General features: G+C 54.9%; 1 protein-coding gene across 1 annotated transcript in view; it reads left to right on the top strand.

Moving 5' to 3' along the window:
• The window catches only part of RPTOR (regulatory associated protein of MTOR complex 1), a 305,182-nt gene that overhangs the window by 50,582 nt on the left and 232,253 nt on the right, over window positions 1–22,347 (top strand). Inside the window, exon 2 of the mRNA XM_044247255.1 lies at window positions 15,954–16,056. Within this exon, the coding sequence (XP_044103190.1) occupies window positions 15,954–16,056 (103 nt within the window). The remainder of the gene's footprint in view (window positions 1–15,953; window positions 16,057–22,347) is intronic.

The following is a 22,347-nucleotide window of genomic DNA, read 5'->3' as shown; positions in this document are numbered from 1 at the left end:
GTGCCTTGGAGTTGGCTCGCTCTAGAGCAGACCGTAGCTGTGCCTGGGAGCTGCTCTGACCCTGGCTCCCGCTGTCCTGTTACCCACGAGCTGGAGGCGAGAATCGTGTGGAGGTCAAGGGTCCAGGAGGTGGTAGGGACGCCGCACAGGGTCCTTTTCTGTGGGCGTCTCTTACCAGTACACTTCTGAAGGAGCCGGCGTCCGTGCTCACTGGCAGTTTCCCACGTGGTCTTCACATACGGGCGCAGCCAGGCGGTGGTCCCCGCGACTCACGGTTTTCCAGTCCACGGACTTGAGTAACTTGGACTCTGGGAGTAGTTCTGTTGTCCCTTGTATTTGCACGATTTTGTTTTAGGGATGACGCCGTAGGAGGTTATTTGCCCGAGGCTAATTTCAGACTTCTGTCTGTCTGTCCCACCCACCCATTTATTTATGCACTATTTACCTACCAGTGTGTTTTCTCTTAATCCGTCTGCATCCTACCCGCCGTCCGTCTGCTCGTCAGTCTCTCTAGGCGCTGTGTCCCAGCCCCTTTATTCACTTGTAACCTCTTTATCTGCCTGTTTACCTACCCGTGTGCCTACCTGCCCATCTGTCCGTCCATCCATGCATGTAAAGGTCGTGTGCGCGCGCCTGTGTGTACAAGTTCTGCGTGTCTGCGTGTCTCAGGTCCGTCCTCTTTCCCGCCTGTGCCGTGTCTGGCTGCAGACTTTGCTCGTCTGTTTGCACACCCACCCCTGCCCCTGGGTTGGTGTCTCAGGCCGCCTCCTCCCGGGTCCGCGGTACAGCTCTGGTTTGCTCCCGGACCGTTGTTTCGTCCTCAGCTGGGTGGGCCACTGTTGTCGCGCACACCAGTTTCTCGCGTGCGTGTGGGTGCTTCTGCGTCACTTTCTAAAACACACGAGGGTCTTGGAGTAAGTGTGAAACCATCGTGCACTGGTGTCCGTGAAGCAGTTGTGCCGGACCGCCGGGACCGGCTGCTCTGTGCGCGGAGTGGAGGGACGTCCAGCCCGAGGCTCGGGAGCTCTTCTCCAGCACGGGGCAGGCACCTGGCCATGCCCGCGGTTCTCAGACTTCTGTCTTCCTCGGCACCCATGCTGTGCTCCTGGCAGCGACAGGCTCCCGTGCCTGAGGCTCCCGGGCGAGTGCACGCGGGCATCGCCGTCTCTGGGGAGTGGTTCTCGGGTGTCTCTGTCTCCGGAGGTGGCCGCGCGCCCAGCGCATGAGAGGGGCTCGCGACCGTCCACGTAGGAGGCACGGTGGTGTCCACGCCCCGGCGGATGGAAGGGTCCAGGTTTGAGGGAGCAGTTAAGAACGTGCTGCTGTCCCGGAGGACAGACAGGCTGACGCCTAAGGCAGTGAACCGAGGGGACACGGGAAGTGCAGAGTGAATGTCACTTTGACGGAGCACCAGGACTGCTCTTTGACAGAGCAGAGTGACCGGCAGTTCCTTTCCCTGACACAGGGGGTGATGCACAAGGGACAGATTTGGGGTGGGTGAGAGGCAGGGGACGGTGACAGAGAGAGAGAGGCCAGAGGGCAGCAGGACACTAAGCTGAGGAGGAGAGAACTGCAAGGGGGAGGTTCTCCCCCACCTTCTCCCAGCTCCTCCCTCCCCTCCCCTACACGTCCCCTCTTCCTCCTCTACCTGCTCTCCCTACTCCTCCTTCCCTCCTTCCTCCTTCCCCTTCTTCTTCGCCTCTCCCTCCTCCTCTCATCCCCCGTAGATCTGTTCAGTTTTACGACTTGCATTACACAGTCAGCTAAGCAGAATGGAAAACATTTCCTATTCCTGGTACCGGCAGCAAAAGCTCAATTATACAACATAATGTGATATAGACGGAAAACACTTCTGAGTTTTGTTGGTGTGATGTATAATGTTCCCTTGTTGTCAATTACCGTAGCTCATTAAAGCGCGCGAGTGTTTGTTGTTCGCAGGGAGGGTTCAGTGGGGTTCACCTACTTGGCTGGTAATTAGAATGCGATGAGGCTGTAATGCTCCCTGCCCTCCGGGCGGTGCGGTCAGCTAAGGGGCGGGGGTGGGGGTACCTGATTCACTGGCCTGCTGTGGAGTGCTGGGCAGGAAACCTTTGTCTGGGGACAGGGCAGCCGGTGGTGGTCTCAGAGCTGGGCTCCTGGGTGGTCCTTGTTGGGTAGCCGCCCGCTGAGGGGGTGAGTGGGCTGTGGGCCTTCCCTATGGGGTCTCTGGGCCCATGGCAGAAATGCCTGGAAGGAGCATCCCGTGTCGCTGATAAAGAGGAGGCCAGAGGAAGCTCGGCTTGGTTGGAATTCACTGCTGAAGGAAAGCCCAGAAAGCTCTGACACAGGCTTAGTTTGGGGCTGAAGGTGCTGCGTGCCTGCGGTCAGGTCAGCAGGGACGGCAGGAAGCGGGTCTGAGGTTGAGGGGCCGCAGCTCTGGTCTTCCTGCTGAATTTTGGAGGGCGCAGTTATATGCAGTCTGGGCCTTGGAACAGTTTCCAAAACTTACCCTTCCGTGGGAACTAAAATACTTGTATTTACCTGGAAGCTGATTTGAAGCAACAGACACAGTTTTGCTTGGGATCCTGGCATCGGTTTTGTCTTCTTCAGCGAGGTGGCTGCAGTCTGTTCGGAAGAGCCCTCAGACAGCTGGAACGGTCGAGAGACTGGGACAGTGCCGGACGCCATAGCTCCTGCTCGGGTCCGTTCACGGTGTGCTGTGTTGGCTGCCTTCCTCCCGTTGCGTGTTCTTGAGTCACACGAGAGCAAGTAGACACGGGGTGACTCTTTCCTTCTGAACTCAGAGCATCGTGGAGCGCGCACCCTCCTGCCGGCCCTGACCCGGAGCTCACTCTGAGGCGTCACCTCTGCCACCTCGTCACAGTCGGATGCCTCGCCCCTGTCCACATGTGTCCGGCTGTTTCATGACGTCTTTCTTTTTTTTTTTTTTTTAAGATTTTATTTATTTATTTGTCATAGAGAGAGAAGCGAGAGCAAGCATAGGCAGACAGAGTGGCAGGCAGAGGCAGAGGGAGAAGCAGGCTCCCTGCCAAGCAAGGAGCCCGATGTGGGACTCGATCCCAGGATGCCGGGATCATGACCAGTTGATCATTAACCAACTGAGCCACCCAGGCGTCCCTCATGACGTCTTTCACAGCTGTTTTTAAAGCCAAGTTCTACTGGTTACAGTGGTTTATGGTAGAACTTTTTTTTTTTTTTTTAACAAGTTGACTTTTTGACAAAGGGGCCCAGGCTGGTTGTGCTGGTGCTGGAGAATGTCTCATGTTTAGGTTCTGCTGATTTTGCCTTCATGGTGTCGTCTGACTTGTTCCTCTGTCCCCTGCATCTTGCGCGGACCGGCAGTCTCGTGGTGAGGCACGGTCATGTTCAGTGTCAGCCTTTCGGGCCAGCACGTCGGTGTGTCGGTGATGACTTCATACTGTGTTCGTGAATCCACTTACAACTCTGTACACAGTCCTCTCCTTTATCTTTAAAAATAGGATGGGCCTTTTTTTTAAAAAAAGATTTTATTTATTTATTTATTTGACAGACAGAGACCACAAGGAGGCAGAGAGGCAGGCAGAGAGAGAGGAGGAAGCAGACTCCCCGCCGAGCAGAGAGCCCCATGTGGGGCTCGATCCCAGGACCCCGGGATCATGACCCGAGCTGAAGCCAGAGGCTTTAACCCACTGAGCCACCCAGGCGCCCCGAGGATGGGCCTTTTATATGAGTCCTAATTTTATGCTCATCACGCTTAATCGATTGCCTAGTAGTGAAATCCTGGGTTGGAAATCTGGTTTGCTTTCCTTCCATTGGAGATCTCTGAAGTCATTCTGATTCCTGGCTTTCTCTCTGTGACTCATTTTTACTCTGAAGCCTGTATCTTGTGATGATAGGAGTACTTTACTTTGAACTTTTAATTTAAGCTGATTTGAAAACTGTTGTCAAAGATGTAAGGCCCCAAAACTGGGTGGGATTTTAAGGGCGAAATCATATATATTAGTGGGTGTGTGCAGTTGTAAAAAGAACCAAAAGCACCTGAAATGTCATAGCTCAGAAACGTCACAACGGCTCCCCAGAGCCAGGGATCCCCCAGGTAGCCCCTTCATGTGGGTGAAAGACACCCCCTTGACGCGACGCACAGCCTGCCCAGCCATCTTCCCTCCTCATGCCGGTGACCTGCGCTGCCTCGCACTGCTGGCTGGCCTGCGAGTTCTGTCTCCAGACTCAGGCTGAATGTCACTGCTCCTTGCTGAGCTGTCTTCATTTGTGTCAGACAGACTGAGCGCTGAGCCCTGCCTGTGTCATCCCACGAGCCCCTGACTCCCGCCGATGCCTCAGGCGTTTGAGGAAGGCCCCCCCTCTTATGCTTTCTTTTTTGTGCTTACGTTCAATATGCGACAGCATTTATCTCTGGACACTTCCACGAAGAACAAATTGGATCCAGGAGATCCTCCGTGGTTTCCCGCTGGGAAGCACTATGGAAATGGCATTAAGATTGCAGCTGGGCCCCGTGTTCTGTGGCGATGACTGTGAAGATGACTTGTCTCTGTCCCCAGGGTTGGCTGTCGTAGGTGGATTTCCTGTTACAGGAGAAGAATACTGACTCTCTTCCTGGTATTTGCCGAGGGCCCCAGAGATACTGCTGGAATAGCGGGGAGTCCTTGGCTGTCTTCCACTTCTGAAAGAGCAGACGCGTCGTCTCTCTTTCCCACGTTTATCTAGGGCCTTCCTCTTGTGAGCAGGGTCCCAGGGCTGGGGGCTTCAAAGGTGACCTGGGAAGGTGGACAGGCCCACAGTCTGGAGCGGCCCACCCACGAATAGAGGCTCCCGCAGCCCCGTGGGTCAGGGGCGGGTTCACAGAGAGGGGGCAGCGGGGTGGCCTCCCTGAGGGAAGGGACTGGCCTCAGAGGTTCAGAGGCCTTGCTGTGATTTGTGTTCGAAATGTTCCCTGCAGCATATCATTCATTTTCGAAATGGAATTTGCAAATTTTTTTAAAGGAAAAATGATCCGTCTAGATATTGTTTTTCTGAGGTTCCACTTGGATTTTTCTCTAAAATTACTCTATCAAGAGGAGAGTTTCTGCCACCAGCACTCACCTAGCTTGCTTTCTTTCCTTGTCTCTCAAGTCAGAGGTTCTGTGGGGATTATTAATGGTTTTCATGGCCTCTTCAGGACCGACCCTTGCGCGTGGCTCCCACGCAGCAGAAGAGCCCGCCCCGTTCACAGACCCGTGCTTTTAGGTGAGGTTTTGCTTCGCTCACACGCACCACGGCGCGTCGCATGCTTTCAAACAGTTTCTGAGAGCGGGGCAGATGGAGAATGTCGAAGACAGAACGTTTTGGGCCGAGTGGCAGGAGCGTCCAGGAGAGGCGTGCGCAGCCCCTGGCGGGCTGTAGGAGACGCCGCAGCGCTCAGGTCCTGACTCCTGCTTTGAAGCCGCGGGTGGAGAGGGGCCTGTGCTCGCGCGTGATTTTAACATCTGGGCCGTGGGCTGGCCGTAGATCCGGGCTTGCGGTCAGCTGCCTTAGCAGCCCCCAGCCCCCAGGAAGTTCACGGTGCTGTCCCCTCCACCGGCGGGACTTCTAGAGAAGTTGAAATGTCGACGTTCATGACTTCATGTTGATGTTCTCACCTGTGGCCCTGTCCTGTGGCCACTGCTCACTTAGAGAAGTGCCCTACGGGGGCAGTTCTCACATTATTGTAGGAAGATGAGGCTTGCTAAGCCTTTGTCCTTTTGTGGGTGGCGGGAAAGTCCCTGGCCACCCGCTGCAGGCCCGCGGTCCCCCCTCCCACCCAGGCCTCCCTGCCTGCCCCGGTGTGCACAGGCCCCTGTGGCTCTCGTTCCTGGGCCCTCCTGAAGGAGCCTTCCGAGTCGCCTCCTGCAGACCAGCTGTGGACTCGAAGCACCGGGAGGTCAAGGTGCTCCTTCGGCCGCTTCAGACTGTGGTCTGTTCAGGGCGTGGGGAGATTCTTGATGGTGGCGGTTCCCTGATGGCCAGCTCGGACCTGTCACTCCCTTCTTGTGTCCCTGACGCATGGTCAGCTAGTCTGTGTGAGACGGGGGGTAAGGGTCCCACTCTTTGGGTAATGGCACCTTGGAAACTCCCGGGTGTGATGACCCTCGGGCAGGTGATGATTACAACGTGCCCGTTTCCTGAGCTCCAACAATGGCTTCAGCTTCAGAATGTCCTGTCCCTCAGAGAGCCCCAGAGCTCTTAGTTACAGCCATCAGAGTCCAAGCAAGGTGAGCCGAAAAGGAATTTGTTGAAGGCTCTCTAGGGCGACTTAGAGCCAGACTCTGAAGTTACGAGACGCCAAGGGGGCTGAACAGCGGGGACATTGGGAAGCACCTTCTGGTGCCTTCCTCATGGTGTCCCTGCCGTGCAACTCCCTGTGGGGGGGTGGGCTGGCCCTGTTGGATCAGACAGGTGCGTCTGCACGGAGGAGGGAGGCCACACGCCGGCCCCGTCGTTGTAAGAGTGATTCACAGTTGCTCAATTTTCTCCCTTGGAAGGTAGTGCCCATGCTATAGGAAGTTGCCCTGATGTCCAGAAGGTGCCGAGCAGGTTACGGGGACCACAGGTGGCAGATGTCTGCAGCATCCTTTCCCGTGGGAGCCTCCGAACGGAGCCTTCTCAGAGCGTCAGCGTGCGGACCTCTGACCGGCCTGTGCCTTTCATTGCTGCCGCCCCGTAGCTGCACACGCCGTCACCTGTTCTCTTGGGGGTAGAAGTTTCTTCCCTCCTGCTTGGTTCTTCCCTGTCCCTTTGCGTTCTTGCCACGCCTCACGCAGGCCTTCCTCTTTCACCGCGGCACCCTGCCGTCCTTGCCGTCGTCTGGAGGAGCCTTCCCGAGAGCCCCGAGCCGTGCTCTGCCCCACAGTGTTCATGAGGTTGGGACCCTCTCCGGGGCCCCGTGGTCCGGGTGCCCTGGGCCCTCCCCTCGGCGCTGTGGGACCCGTGCGAGCTGCTTTGTCCCCTCTGCCGGCCGGCCAGGCCCCGGGATGGGAGCGGCAGGAAGTGGCCCCACTTCGCACCCTTGGACTTTGATGTCGCGCGTGCCAGTTACCAGGGTGGCCCAGGCCCACGAGGCTGCGTCTCCAGCCTGCGTGGGGGCTCTGGGTCACGTTGCTTGCCGTGGGGTTGTCTCTACGAGCGCGTGTCTTGGGAATCAGGCAGCTGGATAAGCAGGAGTGGGGAGAAGCTAGTCCTGAACAAACAGCTCGCTCCCACGGTGGTGCTGCCCATTTTAATTTGCGTCAGGAGTGGGAAAGCGGCAGCCCAGGGTCTTATCCATGAAAGAAATCTCTAAGCAGCCTTGAAATCAGCCCATTTACTGAAGGAAAATCTCATTCCCAGGAAAGGAATTTTCGCAGCAGGGTTTATGGTGTGCGCTAGACTGGGAAGGGCTGGAGGAGAGAGGGGTGGGAACCCTTCGCTGTGCTCGCTCCGCCAGGACCAGGTGCTTGCGGGTCCCAAGACTGTGTTCCGTGAGGCTGGAGGCTCGGGCCGCAGCGCTGGCTTGTCCCCGGGAGCGCGCCGCCGCCTGCATTGCGTTTCCTCTCACGATCCCAGAGCGCTCGTTGCCTTGGATACTCGTCTAAGCTGCCGCCGGCCCGGCGAGCTGTTTCTCTGCCTTCAGAATGTCATGAGAATCTCACACACACACACACACACACGCACGCACGCACGCACGAGAGAGATCCTTGACTGTTGTAATAGAATCATTTGATGGCTTTGCCCTGCTTCTAGAAATAACTTGTTTACGCTGGAGAATTAGGAAATACACAGGAAGGCCGGGTACAAAGGGAAAACCAGGAATCGTCCACACTTTCCTCTCCTCAGAGATCGAAACCACTTGTGACATTCGGTTTTTTATTCTGCGTCTTTGCATGTGCGTGTTTACACACTCGGAATAATAACGATGTGGACGCGGTTTTGTGCCTTCCTCTTTCCACCCGAGTTCTGTTTGGGTGCCTCTGTGCCGCTTAGCAGTCCTTAAAATACATCTTTTTAACAGCTCCATTGAGATATAATTCATATACTGTACAGTTTACCCATTTACCAATGGAGCCCACCAACAGACATGGGCGACCTGAAAGTATGTATTTTTTTAAGATTTTTTTATTTTGAGGGGAGGGGCAGAGGGAGAGAGAATCCCAAGCAGACCCCCTGCCGAACCTGGAGCCCAGTGTGGGGCTCCACCTCAGAACCCTGAGATCATGACCCGAGCCAAGACGCAGAGTTGTACGCCTCACCCACCGAGCCGGCCAGGCGCCCCGGAAAATGCATCTCTAAGGGCACTGTCACGGCCCATCGTGGAAGAGATGGCATCACTTCCGTCTGCCGTTGAATTCTGTCTGCCCCGCAAGCCTGCCTGACCCGGGGCTCTAACAGCACTGCAGTTTAGCATATTTGAATTTTACGTTGTTGAATTATTTAGAGTTAATTTGTAAGCAACTGTATCTTCCTGCTCTCCGTGACAAAGTAGTTTTATTTTCACTTTTTAGGTAAGGAGACTGGTAATTACTGGGATTTTCTTTTTAAACTTTAACCCCATACGGTGTTGTAAGAAAAGGCATCCCTCCCTCCACCTACTGTGAGAAGGTGACTTCTCAGAGGATGGTGGGGTGTGTCGCTGACGGACGCCCGCACCGACGTCCAGGTTGGCCCAGGTAGCATCAACGAGACCACGGTTTCAGGAGGCGTCAGAAGGTTCAGTGTAGGCTCCTGCAAGAAGGGATTTCTCCAGTTTCTTTGAAGCAGTTACGATCTCTATAATACGCCCTATTTTGTGTGCAGCTCTTTCATTTGATTTTTAGGGACCTGAATTTCTCCAGGGCCTGGGACGCAGGAAATAAGAGCGCACCCAGGGTCCCGGGTGGTTTGGGGGGTGGGTGAGGTAAGAAAGGGGCGCTGTGGCACGCAGGATGGAGAGGAGGGCTGTGAACACGACTTGATTTTCCATGTTGAAAAGTTACCTGTTGTCTCTTCCCTTTTCATTAGCCTGCCTTGCAGGAGTGGAGGCAGATTTTAAATGCAGGGAACTATAGAGAGAATTTAGCCTCAAAAAAGAGAGCTGAAACCTAAACGAGGCTTCTGGCTGAAGGTAGGGAACGGACTGATAAATTCAGGAACCTCGCTGGCTCCGGTTCCTCGGAAATGAACAAAGGAATATGCGGATGGGGAATCGCCAGGTTGCCGTGGCTGGTGGCTGCTGACGAGATCTGGGCTGTGCTGCAGGGCCGGGCGGCGGAAATTCCATTTGATGTGCTCCTTGCGAGGTTTACTGTTCACGTCTCTCTAGCAGTCTTTCGGATGGGAGTAAGGAGGCACACCTGCTTTTCCTTTTTCTCAACTTGACACCCCCCCACCCCGTCCCCGCCCCATGGTGTATCTGCTCTGTTTGCTGTGTGTTCTAGTTTCCGACTTCCTTTATAAATTATGCATTTGTGTAGCTTCGACTCGGCTCAAAGTTTTTGCTTGATGCTCTGAATCTTAACGAGCACTGCTGGGAATTGGGTGGCTTTGCCTCAGACAGGCAGGGGGTAGTGGATGATGGGGCAGCCCCCAGCCTGCTTCCTGGTGCTTTCCCATTATACCTGCTTGTGAGTCGGGCTCACCGAGTGGGGAGCGGAAAGCAGTGACGGGCCGCTTTAACACACTTGTAGTGTCTTCATTCTGCATACAGCTTGCGGGTCATTGTGTGTAGGCTTTGAATTTATTATATTTAGGTTTGATGGTGCTGCTTGATCAGCTGTATCTTTTAAAATAGATGTGGTCAGGCACCTGGGTGGCTCCGTTGGTTAAGTGACGGCCTTCGGCTCAGGTCATGATCCTGGAGTCCCGGGATTGAGTCCCACATCGGGCTCCCTGCCTGCTTCTCCCTCTGACCCTCCTTCTTCTCATGCTCTCTCTCATTCTCTCTCTCAAATAAATAAATAGCATCTTAAAAATAAAGTAAAATATACGTGGTTTATCAAATCAGTCAAGTAGGAGAAAACAAAGGAATCGCTGTGGTTCTGTTTTGAGCTCTTTGAATGGCGGCAGGCGTGGATGTATTTTTAATCAGTGAGGTGCCACGTGCTTGGGGACAGGTCGGGTTGGTGGTCGGTCTGCAGTTCTGAACCCAGAGAGCTCTGAACACTGGCAAGGTGTTCACCTCTGGTCTTGTGACAAAGTGGATGTGACCTGGTTAATAGTCTCTATCCTGCGGGGAGGGGATATTTGTGCATTTCACTGTGGAAATTTTAATGGTTTTGAATATGGAGTGTATGCATTCCCTTTTGCGTATCTTCTATGAGATATGAGTCATGTACCGTATTATCCTTTTGTAAATTTGAAAACCTTTGAATTTTAAAGCAGACCCTGTGCCGGTGGACTGTAGGACGGGGCGCGGCCAGGCTCTTGAGGAGGGCCGGCCCCTGCTGCCCGGCTGTCCCTCCCAGCCACGGTACGGTGGAGCCCAGAATTGTAGGGCAGCTTGTTCCGTGCCTGTAGGGCTGCTTGTGGTATGGCCGGAGGGCCCAAGCCTGGCACGAGAACGCGAGGATTGGAGAGGTCCCCCAGGCCCTGAGAGGTCGTCCGTACCTGCCTCTCGCTTTCAGGGTTAGGCTCTTGTTCAGGAGCGACTAGAACTAACGACTTGACGAAGGTCACGTTTTCCATGACCACTTAATTTTATAGCTTCTTGAGATGATACTCTTTCAAGTTCAGAATTAACCTCCGGGGACATAACTGTCATCTTCAATTACATTGCACTGAAGAAGAAATGTTTTAAAGCCCCAAATGGTTATTTTATATACCATTATGCAGTTTTTGGTACATTAAATTTCATGGCCCTTACTTTCTCTTAATGCTATGACTGTATTATTAAAAAACATTAATCTGGAACTTTTGAAATGAGAAATGAAAATAAAATACCAAAAAAGGCACTTTAGAGTCTAGCTAAGAATTTCAAACTTACCGTGTTTGGGATCAGGCCAACATGACTGAAATTTGCAACAAATCAAAATTTGTTTGATTGGTTTAAGGATATTCACTGGTAGTGTTTCCCGCTGGTGGAATTAAATTGGTTCTGCCAGGTATGTTCTTCTAATCCGTGTGTACAAATATTCTTGATCTCTTTTGTTTTCTTAAAAAGTCATCACTCAAGATGTAGGGTCAGGTGTGTGTTGTATGAGCAAGGACAAGTCAGATTCTCTCCTTCTGCGTCTTCCCTGATGGAGGGGAGCAGATTTCACAGTCTGAGGGCCACGCTGTCCTGTTGCTCACCTGTAGAGTGGCCACGGGGACATCTAGTCACCATCGAAGACTGTGCTTGGTGACAGGCCTGGGGACATGGGGCCTTTTAGCATCTCGTGGATGAAAGGGTGATCACTGGGCTTCCATTAATATTTCTGTCTAAGCCCTTAGAGACTTTCTGACATAATAATTTTGTAATTTGATCAGTAACGATTTGGCCGAGAATTGTGCGTTTAAGCTTATGAAGTGCGTTTGTAGAGGTCGGAGGAAGGGGATGTGTCTGGAGCGTCGACTGAGGAAGGCGGCGGCACCATGCCCGGGGCTGGCGGGCGCTGTGCGGATGCCCTGCCTCGTCCTGCACCACCTCCCCGACCCCAGGGAGGCTACGCCAAAAAGCAGGTGGAGACATGAGCACCGGGTCCCGGGCCCTTTAGGAAAGGGTTACAGTGGCCGGAGGGCTCAGGTCGCTCGGCCCTCTGTCCGTTGGGGGGCGAGTGTAGCTAGAGGCGGTTGCTCGGAAGTGGTCAGAGGTGACCTAGCCCGGGGCCTGCCCTGAATCCCCGAGGCACAAGTGGAGGGAGTGTGGGGGTTCACTGAGCACACATTCCCCGAAGCGGGGTGCCCCCTTCCTTCCCAGGGCCCAGGGCCGGCTGGGGCGGCTGCCAGGCCCGCGGCTCGGAGGCGCCGACCTGGGCCTGAGGCCCCGTGGAGTTGGCGTCTCATCACGGAGCTGCGCGTCGCTCCCTCGGCTGGGCCCTGTGAAGGACCCTGGCAGTTCCGGAGCCCGACCCCCTCGCCGAGGGAGGACCGTGTAAGACTAAAGGTCCGGGGGGGTGGACCGAGTTTTTGGAAATGAGACCTGACCCGTAGAGGCGGCTGTTTCCTCGAAGCAGGCGTCCCTTCCGGCAGGCCCGGGGTGACGGAGCGAAGCGGCTTGGGGCTCGCTGCAGGGTGAGGGTGACCGCCTCCCGACCCTCCCGGTTCCAGAGCACAGGACAGACCCCTCGCTTGAAAGATGTTGCGGGGCGGCTGTCAGTATGACCCACACGGCCCTAGGAAGGCCACAGAGACGTTTCCGCGGGGCTCCCAGTTTGGAGCAGCTTCTGCGCAAAGGCCCAGTTGGCGGGTCAGCGGTGTGGGACCATCGATACTGATCACTTACATATTGGAAAATGACGGAGCGAAGCAATAGCCATTGCTGTTCTCTGATTGATTTTCTGCCCTTTCTCCTGACCACGAAGGGACCATTTGTTTTTTATGGTTCATAACGAGAAGATTCTGGCCCGTGTCCACAGTGTTGTTCTTTTCGGCCGTCTCTGGCAGCAGGCGTACAGCTCCTTTAGAAAGCGACTTACCATTGAGAAATACATAGATTTTAAGACTGAATACGCTCCCCCCCACACTTTAAATTCCGTTTTGAACACAGGTATCTTTTTCTTGATGCGATAAAGATTATGCCGGTTCCCTGCTCTCCGAAACCCGTGCGCTCCCATGAAACCTCTCCTGAGCCGAAATGGCAGAAAGCACAGCAACATTCATTCATGTGGGAGAACAATTTTGAGCATCCCCAGACCCCAGAAATGGCCTCTTGGGCTCTTCTGAGACCTTAGGGACACATATTGCTAATGCACACAGAAAGCAGAGGTGAAACCCTGATGCTCTCAGACACGGCCCAGAGCCGGGATGGGGGGTGCGGGATGCGAGGTGCCGTGCGTGGCCCCCGGGGCAGGTGCCTCCACGGCCACGGCTGCACTGCCAGCTCCACTCGCCTTCCCACTTCTTGCCTTTCGCCTTGTCTCATAAAAGCAAAAACCCCCTTTGGGTTTTGGTTGTCGGGAACAGTGCGTCAGTACTTGCACTCAGAGGTCTTTCGTCGGTGAAACGCGCCAGCACGAGCTTCGGGAAGGCGGTGATACGTGTGTCTCCTGTCCCCGCCGCATTCTCCGTGAAGACACACTCATGACATCTCATTAAAACCAGCAGCACGAAGCTCGCCGTTGCCATGTTCTGTAGGCGTTAGCGACCGTATTCTGGAAGTTGTGGGCAGCGCCTACACCTGAAGCAGGTAGAAAGGGACGAGCCGTTGGAAGGGACGAGACAGACTCATTATTCGTAGCCGTTTCTTTGTCAGCTTACGGGCCCTGTGGACGGTTACCGAGAAGTAATTACATTTAATGAGGAATTTAATAAAGTGACTAACGGAGGCGTTAGCGGCTATCCCGAGAAACCACGATGGGGAGAATGCATTCCTAGAAGCACCCTTGCCCCAAACATCCGTGACGTGTCCAGGGATAATCCTAAAAGAGTTGAGCAGGACTTCTTGGTGAAGAAAACTAAGAAAACAGTGCTGACAAGAGCAGATTTGAATAAATGGAGAAACGCTCTGTGTTCCTGTAGAGAGAAATTGAGTATTAGGAGGTTGTCACTTCTTGCCAAAATTAATTTATATGTTTAGTACGATTTTTTGGGTGTGTTTGAATCAATTTTTGTTCATTTAACATTATAAGAATTCAAGTGTCATTCTGTTCAGAGAATATAATGGCGTGCTTGAACATTCCCTTATCTGCTTAAAATTTAGGTCATTTCTACTTGTTCTTCATGATAAGAAATGCTGTGAAGAAAATCTTTACACACAGACTTCCCCTTTATTATATTTTTTGGTATTTTTTCTGACATATTCTCACAGGTGGAATTCTCGGATAAAGAAGACAATTTAAAATGCTCAGTGTTACCAATATGCAGTTTAATGCAACTTTAGTCAAAGTCTCTATGGGATTAAAGAATTGAATAACTAACTGATTAATTTGGGAAGAAAAGAGATGAATATAAAGAAAGCTAAGTAAAACTTTTAAAAAGATTGAGAGAAAGGAAAGCTTCCCTCCCAAGCATTGTGAAATGTAAAGAGAACTTAAATCAGTTGGTGCCAGTTCAAGTACTGGTGATGTGATGGTGGATACCTTCAGTGAGCCTGAAGTAGAATTTGTTTTATCTGGGAACTTATATATGCTATAGGCGTCCTACAAACCTGGGAGTTTGGGGATTATTTAACAGGGGGAATTGGTGTGATTGGCTAGTGTTTTGAGACAGAAACTGTTGCTCCTGGTGTGTCATATAGCACAGCAACATCCAGATGGCTTGTAGGGTTAAACGTAAAACACCCAAGAAATCCACGTGTACCCGCACTGAGCGGGACGTCCCGGGCCCCGGGCATGTGCTGGATGTTGGCGTCCATGGGGGTCAGCTCTGGTCTCGGGAGCCCAGGTCCGAGGACCCTGCCAGCAGGAGAGCACGGTGCTGGGTGGCACTGCCCCCACTGGGGTTTGGGGACAAGCGTTCCGGAGACATGGCTGTCTGCACAGAGACCGCAAGGGAGAGTTGGGTTTGGTGGGGCGGGAGGACAGGCTTCCAGGTCACACCCCAGGTCATGCCAAGTGGGCGGAGGACGTGGAGCCACTGAGGGCGGGGCCGTGGCAGGTGGGTGGCGTGCTCAGCAGGAATTGCGTTCTCAAGATCCGGGCGCTCTGAGCAGTTCAGATGGGGGTGTTGAAGGTTTGGGACGAACCAAGCAGGGCAGTGAGCAGGTGCGTGTGAAGGTATGCTCCTGCTGTATCGCGGAGCCCGTCCTGGGGACAGGGCGGCAGGGGAGGCCGCTGCAGCCCAGAGCTGGCGTGGACTTGGCTGTGGCTGGGAGCAGAGATAGCAGAGGCGACGGGCCCAGGAGGCAGTTAAGAGGCAGGACGAAGCAGGCAGGGTGGGGAGTCAGGGGTGGTCTCTGCTGTTCAAGAACAGGAGTCGGGGGGGGGCGGGGTCAGGGCTGGTAACCAGCTCGGAGCCCTCTCATCTGTTTTAAGTGACACCACTACCACCCTCTGCTGCGATTTTGGCTCCTTTGATTTATGGATGTATCCTCACCGCCTGAAAATAGTGATGGGCACCTAGCAGGTGCTCAGTAAACGTTTGAAGGATGAGCTGCAGGTTTCTGGCTTGAGCAGCTGGGGCTGGAGGGCTGACATTCTGCATGCTGGGCCGCTGGAGAAGGAACAGGTCAGATCTTCAGGAAGCTGTGTCAGATGATAGAAACAAGGCTTGGTATGCCCAGAGGCAGGAAATGAATTGGATGGCAAACACCAGACTAGGGCAGTATTTGCAACAAAAAATGTGGATGGAGCCTTTCATATGTAAAGAGTACACAAAGTCAATTGGGAATAGTCATTACTGCCAGTGCCGTGGTACAGACACGAGTAGGAAATCCACAAAACAGAAAGTCACAAATCGTGACCACACATTGGAAGTTCCAGTGTTACTAATACCGAAAGAATGCTCCCGGAGGAGTAGGACAATATTTCTCTCTCCGAGTCAGAATGACTTGAAATGAGCGTAGCATAAACTGGTCAGAGTGTAAGTTTGTGCAACGTTTCTGCAAAGGACTTTGGCAGGATGTAGCAAGTGCCTTCTTATTTTTCAGTCAAGTAGTTCTGTTTCTGGACACGTATTGTAAGGAAGCCTGCGGAGGCCTCTCCCGCTGTGGACCTCTTCCCGCCTGCCCTCGTTGCTCCGAAACCCCTCCAGAGAGGAAGCTATTCGGGCAGGACCTTGGGGGTGGCCCAGGACAGCTGCAGAGGCCAGCGATGGGGGCAGGGCTCCATGCGTTCTAGGAGCATCTCTGAGCTGGAAGAGTGTGTCAGTGGGATGCATATTGAGTAATTTTGTTTCTGTTGTGTTTCCAGATGAAGACGGTCAGCGTGGCCTTAGTTTTATGCCTGAATGTCGGCGTGGACCCTCCCGACGTGGTGAAGACCACCCCCTGTGCGCGTCTGGAGTGCTGGATCGGTAGGTGCGGCCCCTCCCTCCTCCGTGGGCTGGGCTGGGGGTCCCTATGGGCTCTGGGCTGGGCGGGGCTTGCCCTAACCCCTTCGGCCCCCCGCCCCCGCTGACTGAGTGCGCTGCAGGCCGTCCCTGGTTTTTGTGAATCAGAGAGTTTCATTCCTTTTTGAACTTTTGGAGCCTTTAAGGTAGGGGTTGTCCTATACGAAGCGCTTCAGGGACAATTAGGAAGTAATGATTATTGGATTATAGCACTTTCTCCTTTAAATTTGCACGTGGTAGTAGCTTTGGATACTTTTTAAAAAAACGGAGCGGCTGTTTCCTGTGTGCACTGAAGGAGGCCTGGTTCTCCCGGAGGAAGGCCTGCACAGTGCTTCGTAGCTCGGTGTTGAGGGAGGATGACATTCGGCCGTCACCATTTGGCAGGATGTTTCTTAGTCTGCTGGAAGTTTTTTCATCAAGAATCAATGCCAAGGGGCGTCTGGGTGGCTCAGTGGGTTAAGCGGCTGCCTTCGGCTCAGGTCATGATCCCCAGGTCCTGGGATCAAGCCCCACATCGGGCTCTCTGCTCAGCGGGAAGCCTGCCTCTCCTTCTCCCTCTGCCTGCCGCTCTGCCTGCTTGTGCGCTCTCTCAGATAAATAATAGATAAATAAATAAAACCTTAAAAAAAAAAAAAAGGAATGCAGATTCTTACGAAGTGCTTTCTCAACATCTCGGACATATCACTTGGCTTTCCCATCTAGTTTGTTGACGTGGTGAATGACGCTGATGGAGTCTTGGGTGTTAAGCCAACCTTGAATGCCTGGCATTATCTTTTTAATATGTTGCTGGATTCGATGGCGAATAATTTGTTAAGGAATTTTTTCAGCTCTGTTTATGAGAGGTATTGGTTTGTGGTGTTCTTTTCTTGCACTGTGTGTGTTTGGTTTTGGAAGCAGGATAATGATGCCCTCATTTAAATGTGTGGAGATGTAGTCCCGTTGTTCGTTTCACGGAAGACTTTGTAGTGAATCGGGTATTATTTTCTCTCTAAACTTTGGCGCAGTTTAACAGTGAAGTGTGGGGTTTTTATTGTTTGTTTTGTGGATCATTTAGTTCTTGATAGGACTGGGGACAACAGCACACTCCCCCCTCCAGCTTTCTCCATCTCTCAGCAAAAGTAGAAAATCCCTTCATCTGCTTTAAAAAACAAAAATTGCAAATGACATATTTCCTCTGCTATGTGAAGGCCAGCCTTGTGGGGCTTGGATTTAAGGAAAAGACCTCCATTAGAGGCTGGTTTTGCTCACTGAAACACCCCCCAGAGGGTTTTGTTGGCAGGAAGTGGTGATTGGCTTACTAGAGGTGTGGGAGGTTTGGATGGGACGGGGCTGGGTGGGGGGGGGCGGTAGAAGCCTATATTCTAGTCTGAATTGGAAACGGTATTGTTTTTCTCACTTTGCTTGCCAGTCTCACTGTCTCTGGGGTCTTAGGGTGACCGTCTCTGTCTCACAGCCTCCCCGCCTGCAGCCCAGGCCTCTTGTTCCCCACGCCCAGTGACAGAGTAGCTGCTCCCGTGGCTGATTTCCCTAGAGACCTTCTTGGCTTTCTGCCACATCCCGGTGTCTGTGCCGGTGAAATTGACTTCTTATTAGCCTCCACTGACTGTTTCCACTTCATTTACCCCTTGTGAAAGCTGGATTGTACCACTTGTGTTCTACTTTCCCCCTCTTGAAGTACTCTTACCTTCGGTTTCTAGAACAATGCTCCTCAACCCGGATCCCAGGGTGTGCTCCCGGAGATGCGTGAACCCTCCGGGATCCTGTGGGTCGAGGTGTCTGAATGTGGATTTGTACCTTCCCGGTGAGGACCCTCGGCTTCCATTCGATTCTCTGGGCTTTTTCTCTCTGCTCCCCCCAAGAAATCAAAAGAGCCCTCCCTCGTACCTCACAGTGTCTTCGATGGGTGTTTATGGGACAATGTCTGTGAAAATGAAAGGAATTCCTTATTTCCTCCTTGCCTGGAAAAGCCCAGGAAATGAATAGGCTCAAAACAAATTTTTTTTTTTAAATTTATTTGACAGAGATCACAAGTAGGCAGAGAGGCAGGTGGAGAGAGAGAGGGAGGAAGCAGGCTGGCTCCCTGCCGAGCAGGGGTGAATAGATTTTTTATACCGTGTTTTAAAATTACTCTGCCAGTTAGCAATGTAATCTGCTCTGTACTAATTGCAGTGGATTTCGAATTCAAAAGGACGGACACCTTTTTTAAGTTAAAAAATTCGTGTTTGTCCTCTATTTCAAAAGCGAATGGGGCTGACCCTTCTGATGTGGTTTTAACAGTGTGGAATAAGAGAAAGAAGATTCCTGGACCCTGGATTCGGCAAATTTGCAGTGGTATCTAGCAGTACATGTTTTAATTTTTATTCTGGGAAAAAAAAAATTCTCAAACTTGCCAGCACAGAGCTAAGGAGGTTTTTCCCTGTTACGTAGGAGCATCAGCTCCTACAGTGCCTGTCCACGCCGTGAGTTACTGTGATTCCCACAAGCGTCACCGCAGTGTGGCCCTCACCCTGGGGGGACCGGGGTGTGTCCCTGGTCCCAGGATGCTGTTTGTAGCACAGGGACCCGGCTCAGCGCCATGCGATGCCCTGGGTTTAGTCCCTCTAAACCGGACCAGGTTGAGTCTCTCTGAACCGTCTTTCCTTGACGCCCCTGACCGTGACACCCGGGGGGTCACAGGCTGGGTGTGGTGGAGCGCCCTGTTGTTCCTGAGGAGTAGCAGAGTGTCATGGGGAGCTCTGCCTTCCTCCATGGCCTGTGTCGGGTGGCACACTGTATGTTTGTCCTGTTACTGGCTATGCAGCTGACTTGCTTACTGCTCGACGGAGCGGTGCTGCCGGAACCCTCTGCTCTGAGCGCCCCCCTCCCCCTTTGCAGATCAGACCGGTTTGGAGAAGAGGGCGCTGCTGTGCGGGTGGGCCTCGCCTGACGTCCAGCGCATCGGCATGAACTCACAGTTTCCTTTTTCACTCGGGTCACCGTCTGCTGTGCCGTTGCTCGCCACGACGTGCCCAGTTGCCAGGCTGCCCTGTCCCCACTGGCTTGTGTGGCCCTTGTCTCGTGCTGCTGTCGAGTAGTCCTGACATCCGGCTCCTGCTTTCCGCCCCGTCTGGGCACGGAGCACGCTTCCCAGGAGCCCAGTTCCCGTCGGCGGCATCCAGATTTAGAAACTGGGATCTGGGTGCTGGGGTCCTCATGGGAACCAGTGCCTCGTTGCTCCCGCTCCCTGATGCGTGTGTGCGCACACGTGTGTCTGTGTACCCACGTTCACGTCTGTGTTTCTGTACTGTGGGTGCAGGTTAAGAACCGTCTCCTTTCCAGCCCGGCAGGACTTTTCCGTGTTTGTATCTCCCTCCTCTGACAGCCTTGATACGGCTTCTCCTCCCGGCTGTCTGCGCCCCCGTCAGGCTCCTGTACCCTGTCCGTTCCCCCACGGGGGTCTGTCCTCCTCCCGGCCAGGTCCTCAGGCCCTCCACGGAGATGCCTCTTCCCAGCCTGTGGACGGGCTCCAAGCCCCTCATCCCCGAGCGGCTGCCCGCCTGGCCGCGGCCCCGTGCTCCGGGCTCAGGTAGGAAGAAGGGTAGCATTTTGAACAAGGGCTATAGGTTTCAGGCGTGATGAGAGCGGCCGCCGGACCTGAGAGCTGGGACCCAGCCGTGGAGGTGGTGGGGTTGCATTTAGCGGGGGCTGGCGGTTCCGGGTGTTGGGAGCGGAGCTGCTTCCAGCTTCCAGGGGACAGGTGGAAGGGGGCAGCTTCCAGGGGACAGCTAGAAAGGGGGAACTGGTCGGGGAAGGGGGCTGGTGGGGTCGCCGGCCCTGAACCAGCAGCGCCCAGAGGAAAAGCAGCAGAGCAGGGCCCTGAGTGTGGGGGGCGAGAGGTGCTGGACTGGGGGTTCAGGCGGTGAAGACCGTGGAGCGGCTCGGCTGCCGGGGCGAGGCCACCCGGGCCCAAGGATGGGTTGCTTCTGCCTTTTTCAGGATGTGAACATCCAGGTGTGTCATGGCTGGGGAAGGGGTCGTAAGGGAGACCCCCTGCAGGGGCCAGGGTGGCCGGGTAGCATCAAGGGCGCTCCTGCTGTGAAGGCAGCCGTCCCCACGCGGTGGTCCCTCTCGGCTTTGTGCCGTCAGCGGAAGTCTGAAGGGTTTGTGTCCGTCGGGACCCTCACCTTCTTCCTCTCAGCTGTTCACGTCAGCAGGTCCTCATCCGGCAGCGGCGCGGCGACGGCACCCACCTCTCGGCTGGGGACCGCGGTCACGGGGAGGGCGACATGGCTCGGTGCCGACCCCGGGCCGCGTGGGAACCGCCGCGCTTCCTGTGGCCGCTTCTCTTCCGCCCCCGTGCGTTGGCTCAGGAGCGAGGGGGGCCTGCGTCCCGCGCCGGTGCTGTCCCGCGCCGGCCCAGGGGGCGGCTGCTCCGTGGCCAGAGGGCTCTAGCGGACGTCTGAGAGCAGAGTGCTGGGCGCTCCTCTTCCTAGCCAGACGGTACCTGTGTCAGGTGACTGCGGGGTCTCCCGCGCTTCCCCGCAGGCCTGTGCAGGGGGGTCTCGGTGCCGGGCTCGGGTTGCAGGATGACGGCATTCCGGCCGCAGGCGCACACACGTCAAAGCACCAGAGACGGTCTGTGCTCGCGGAAAGTGCTCCGAGCTCAGGGGCGACGGGTGCGGGTAGCTTGACAAGGGGGCCGACTCACTTCCAGTCTGTCTGGTGGCCCCAGGCGTGCACTGCCAGCACACACAGGAGCGACTCCCAGTTCGGCAAGTGGCCCCTTAGGTGTTCTGATGGTGACCCCCGTCGTCGTTGCCGGATCGCACAAGGAGCCGGTTTGCCGGCCGCTCCCAAGCGCACGGGCTCCCCGCCACCCCCCGGCGCAGGGCAGGTCTCGGCGCCCGGAGCCCCGCACGGCTGCTGTCAACACCTCTTTCCCCACGCCGGCCCCTCCGCTCCGCCCAATAATAAGATGCTGTTTTATTTCATGGAAGTGACACTCAGCTCCTGTCAGAGAAGCAGGGGAGAGGCTGTTTTGTTTTATGGCCCGGCACTAAATGCTGCGGCGTGATGCTAAAAAGCACCGCACTGAGGAACGGCGTGTGCCTGTACCTCTTGGAGAAATATCTGTTTGGAAGCAGGTACGGGTGAGCTGCCTGCAGAGCAGTGGTGACTCATGTCGCTGAGAGGGTTTTCATGTGCTCCGTGACGGGGGCCGTGTGTCACCGGAGGTGAGGAGGCTGGAAAATTCTGGAATCCTAAGGAAATATTCCAGGTGCTGGAAAATTCTGGAATCCTAAGGAAATATTCGGGAGGCATCTGGCTGTTTTCCTCTTTGTCCTCAGAGGAAAGTCTTTTCTGCCCCCCACCCCCCACCAATACACGGGAGCACCGAGGGACATGGTGCAGAGCCACAGACGGAGTGACTGTCTTTGCACGTCCTCGGGTTGCCGGAGCCCTGCCCGGGCCTCGTCCTTCGATTATTATAGCAAACTGACGTCCGTCAGGTTGGCCACGGATGCTTGCAAGGGAACTTCCGCGCAGGCACAGAAGGAAGTGGGTGCTGCTCCTTGTTCGCAAGGAGCCTGACCCACAGGGCCGGGGTGGGGTGCGGGGCTGGTGCCACCCTGGGCAGCCCGGGAGCTCAGAAAATGCTGCGGGTGGACGACTCACGACAGGCCTGGTGGAGAGAGGGGCCTTTGCAGGGGAGGCGTGGCCCAAGCCCCCGAGGGGGAGAAGGGCCCCGGCTGTGGGGGCGGAGCTCTTGCAGCACAGGCAGCCCCCCCCCCCCCGAGCGTCAGTGTTGGGGGCACCCACTGCCATGGGCCTGGTGCATGCCTGGGCCTGCCGCGGAGACCCTGTTTTCTCGGTCCGGTCAGGCCAGGGGTATCTCTGTGTCCCCCGGAGGAGGCGTGCATAACGTCTTGGGGCCTCCCCCGCCCCCTGTATGCAGAGAAGCTTGTGTGAGCGGCGGGACCTGCACCTTCCAGCCAGCATCCCAGCCGGCCCTTCTGTGGCACATCCTCCCGGCTCCCGGTGCAGGTGCAGTGACAGGCGACACAGGAACCCCATCTGTTTTCCGGCTGTGCAGCCGGTGGTTGGGGGGAGGCCTCTGTCCCGGCACCCACAGGCACCACGTCCGGCCGCGAGCCAGAGCCTCACTGCCGGGGCTCCCCGCCCTGCCCTGCCTCAGCCGGGCGAAGTGCCTCCCTCTCCGTGCGCTTCTAATGGTGAAACACGTGGGGGTGTCATGGCTGATGCGGTTCAGAGCCA

This window comes from Neovison vison, chromosome 5 (assembly GCF_020171115.1).
Source record: "Neovison vison isolate M4711 chromosome 5, ASM_NN_V1, whole genome shotgun sequence".
Classification (NCBI taxonomy): domain Eukaryota; kingdom Metazoa; phylum Chordata; class Mammalia; order Carnivora; family Mustelidae; genus Neogale; species Neogale vison.
Note: the sequence above shows the minus strand (reverse complement) of the source record. Positions and strands in the feature narration are given on the sequence as shown.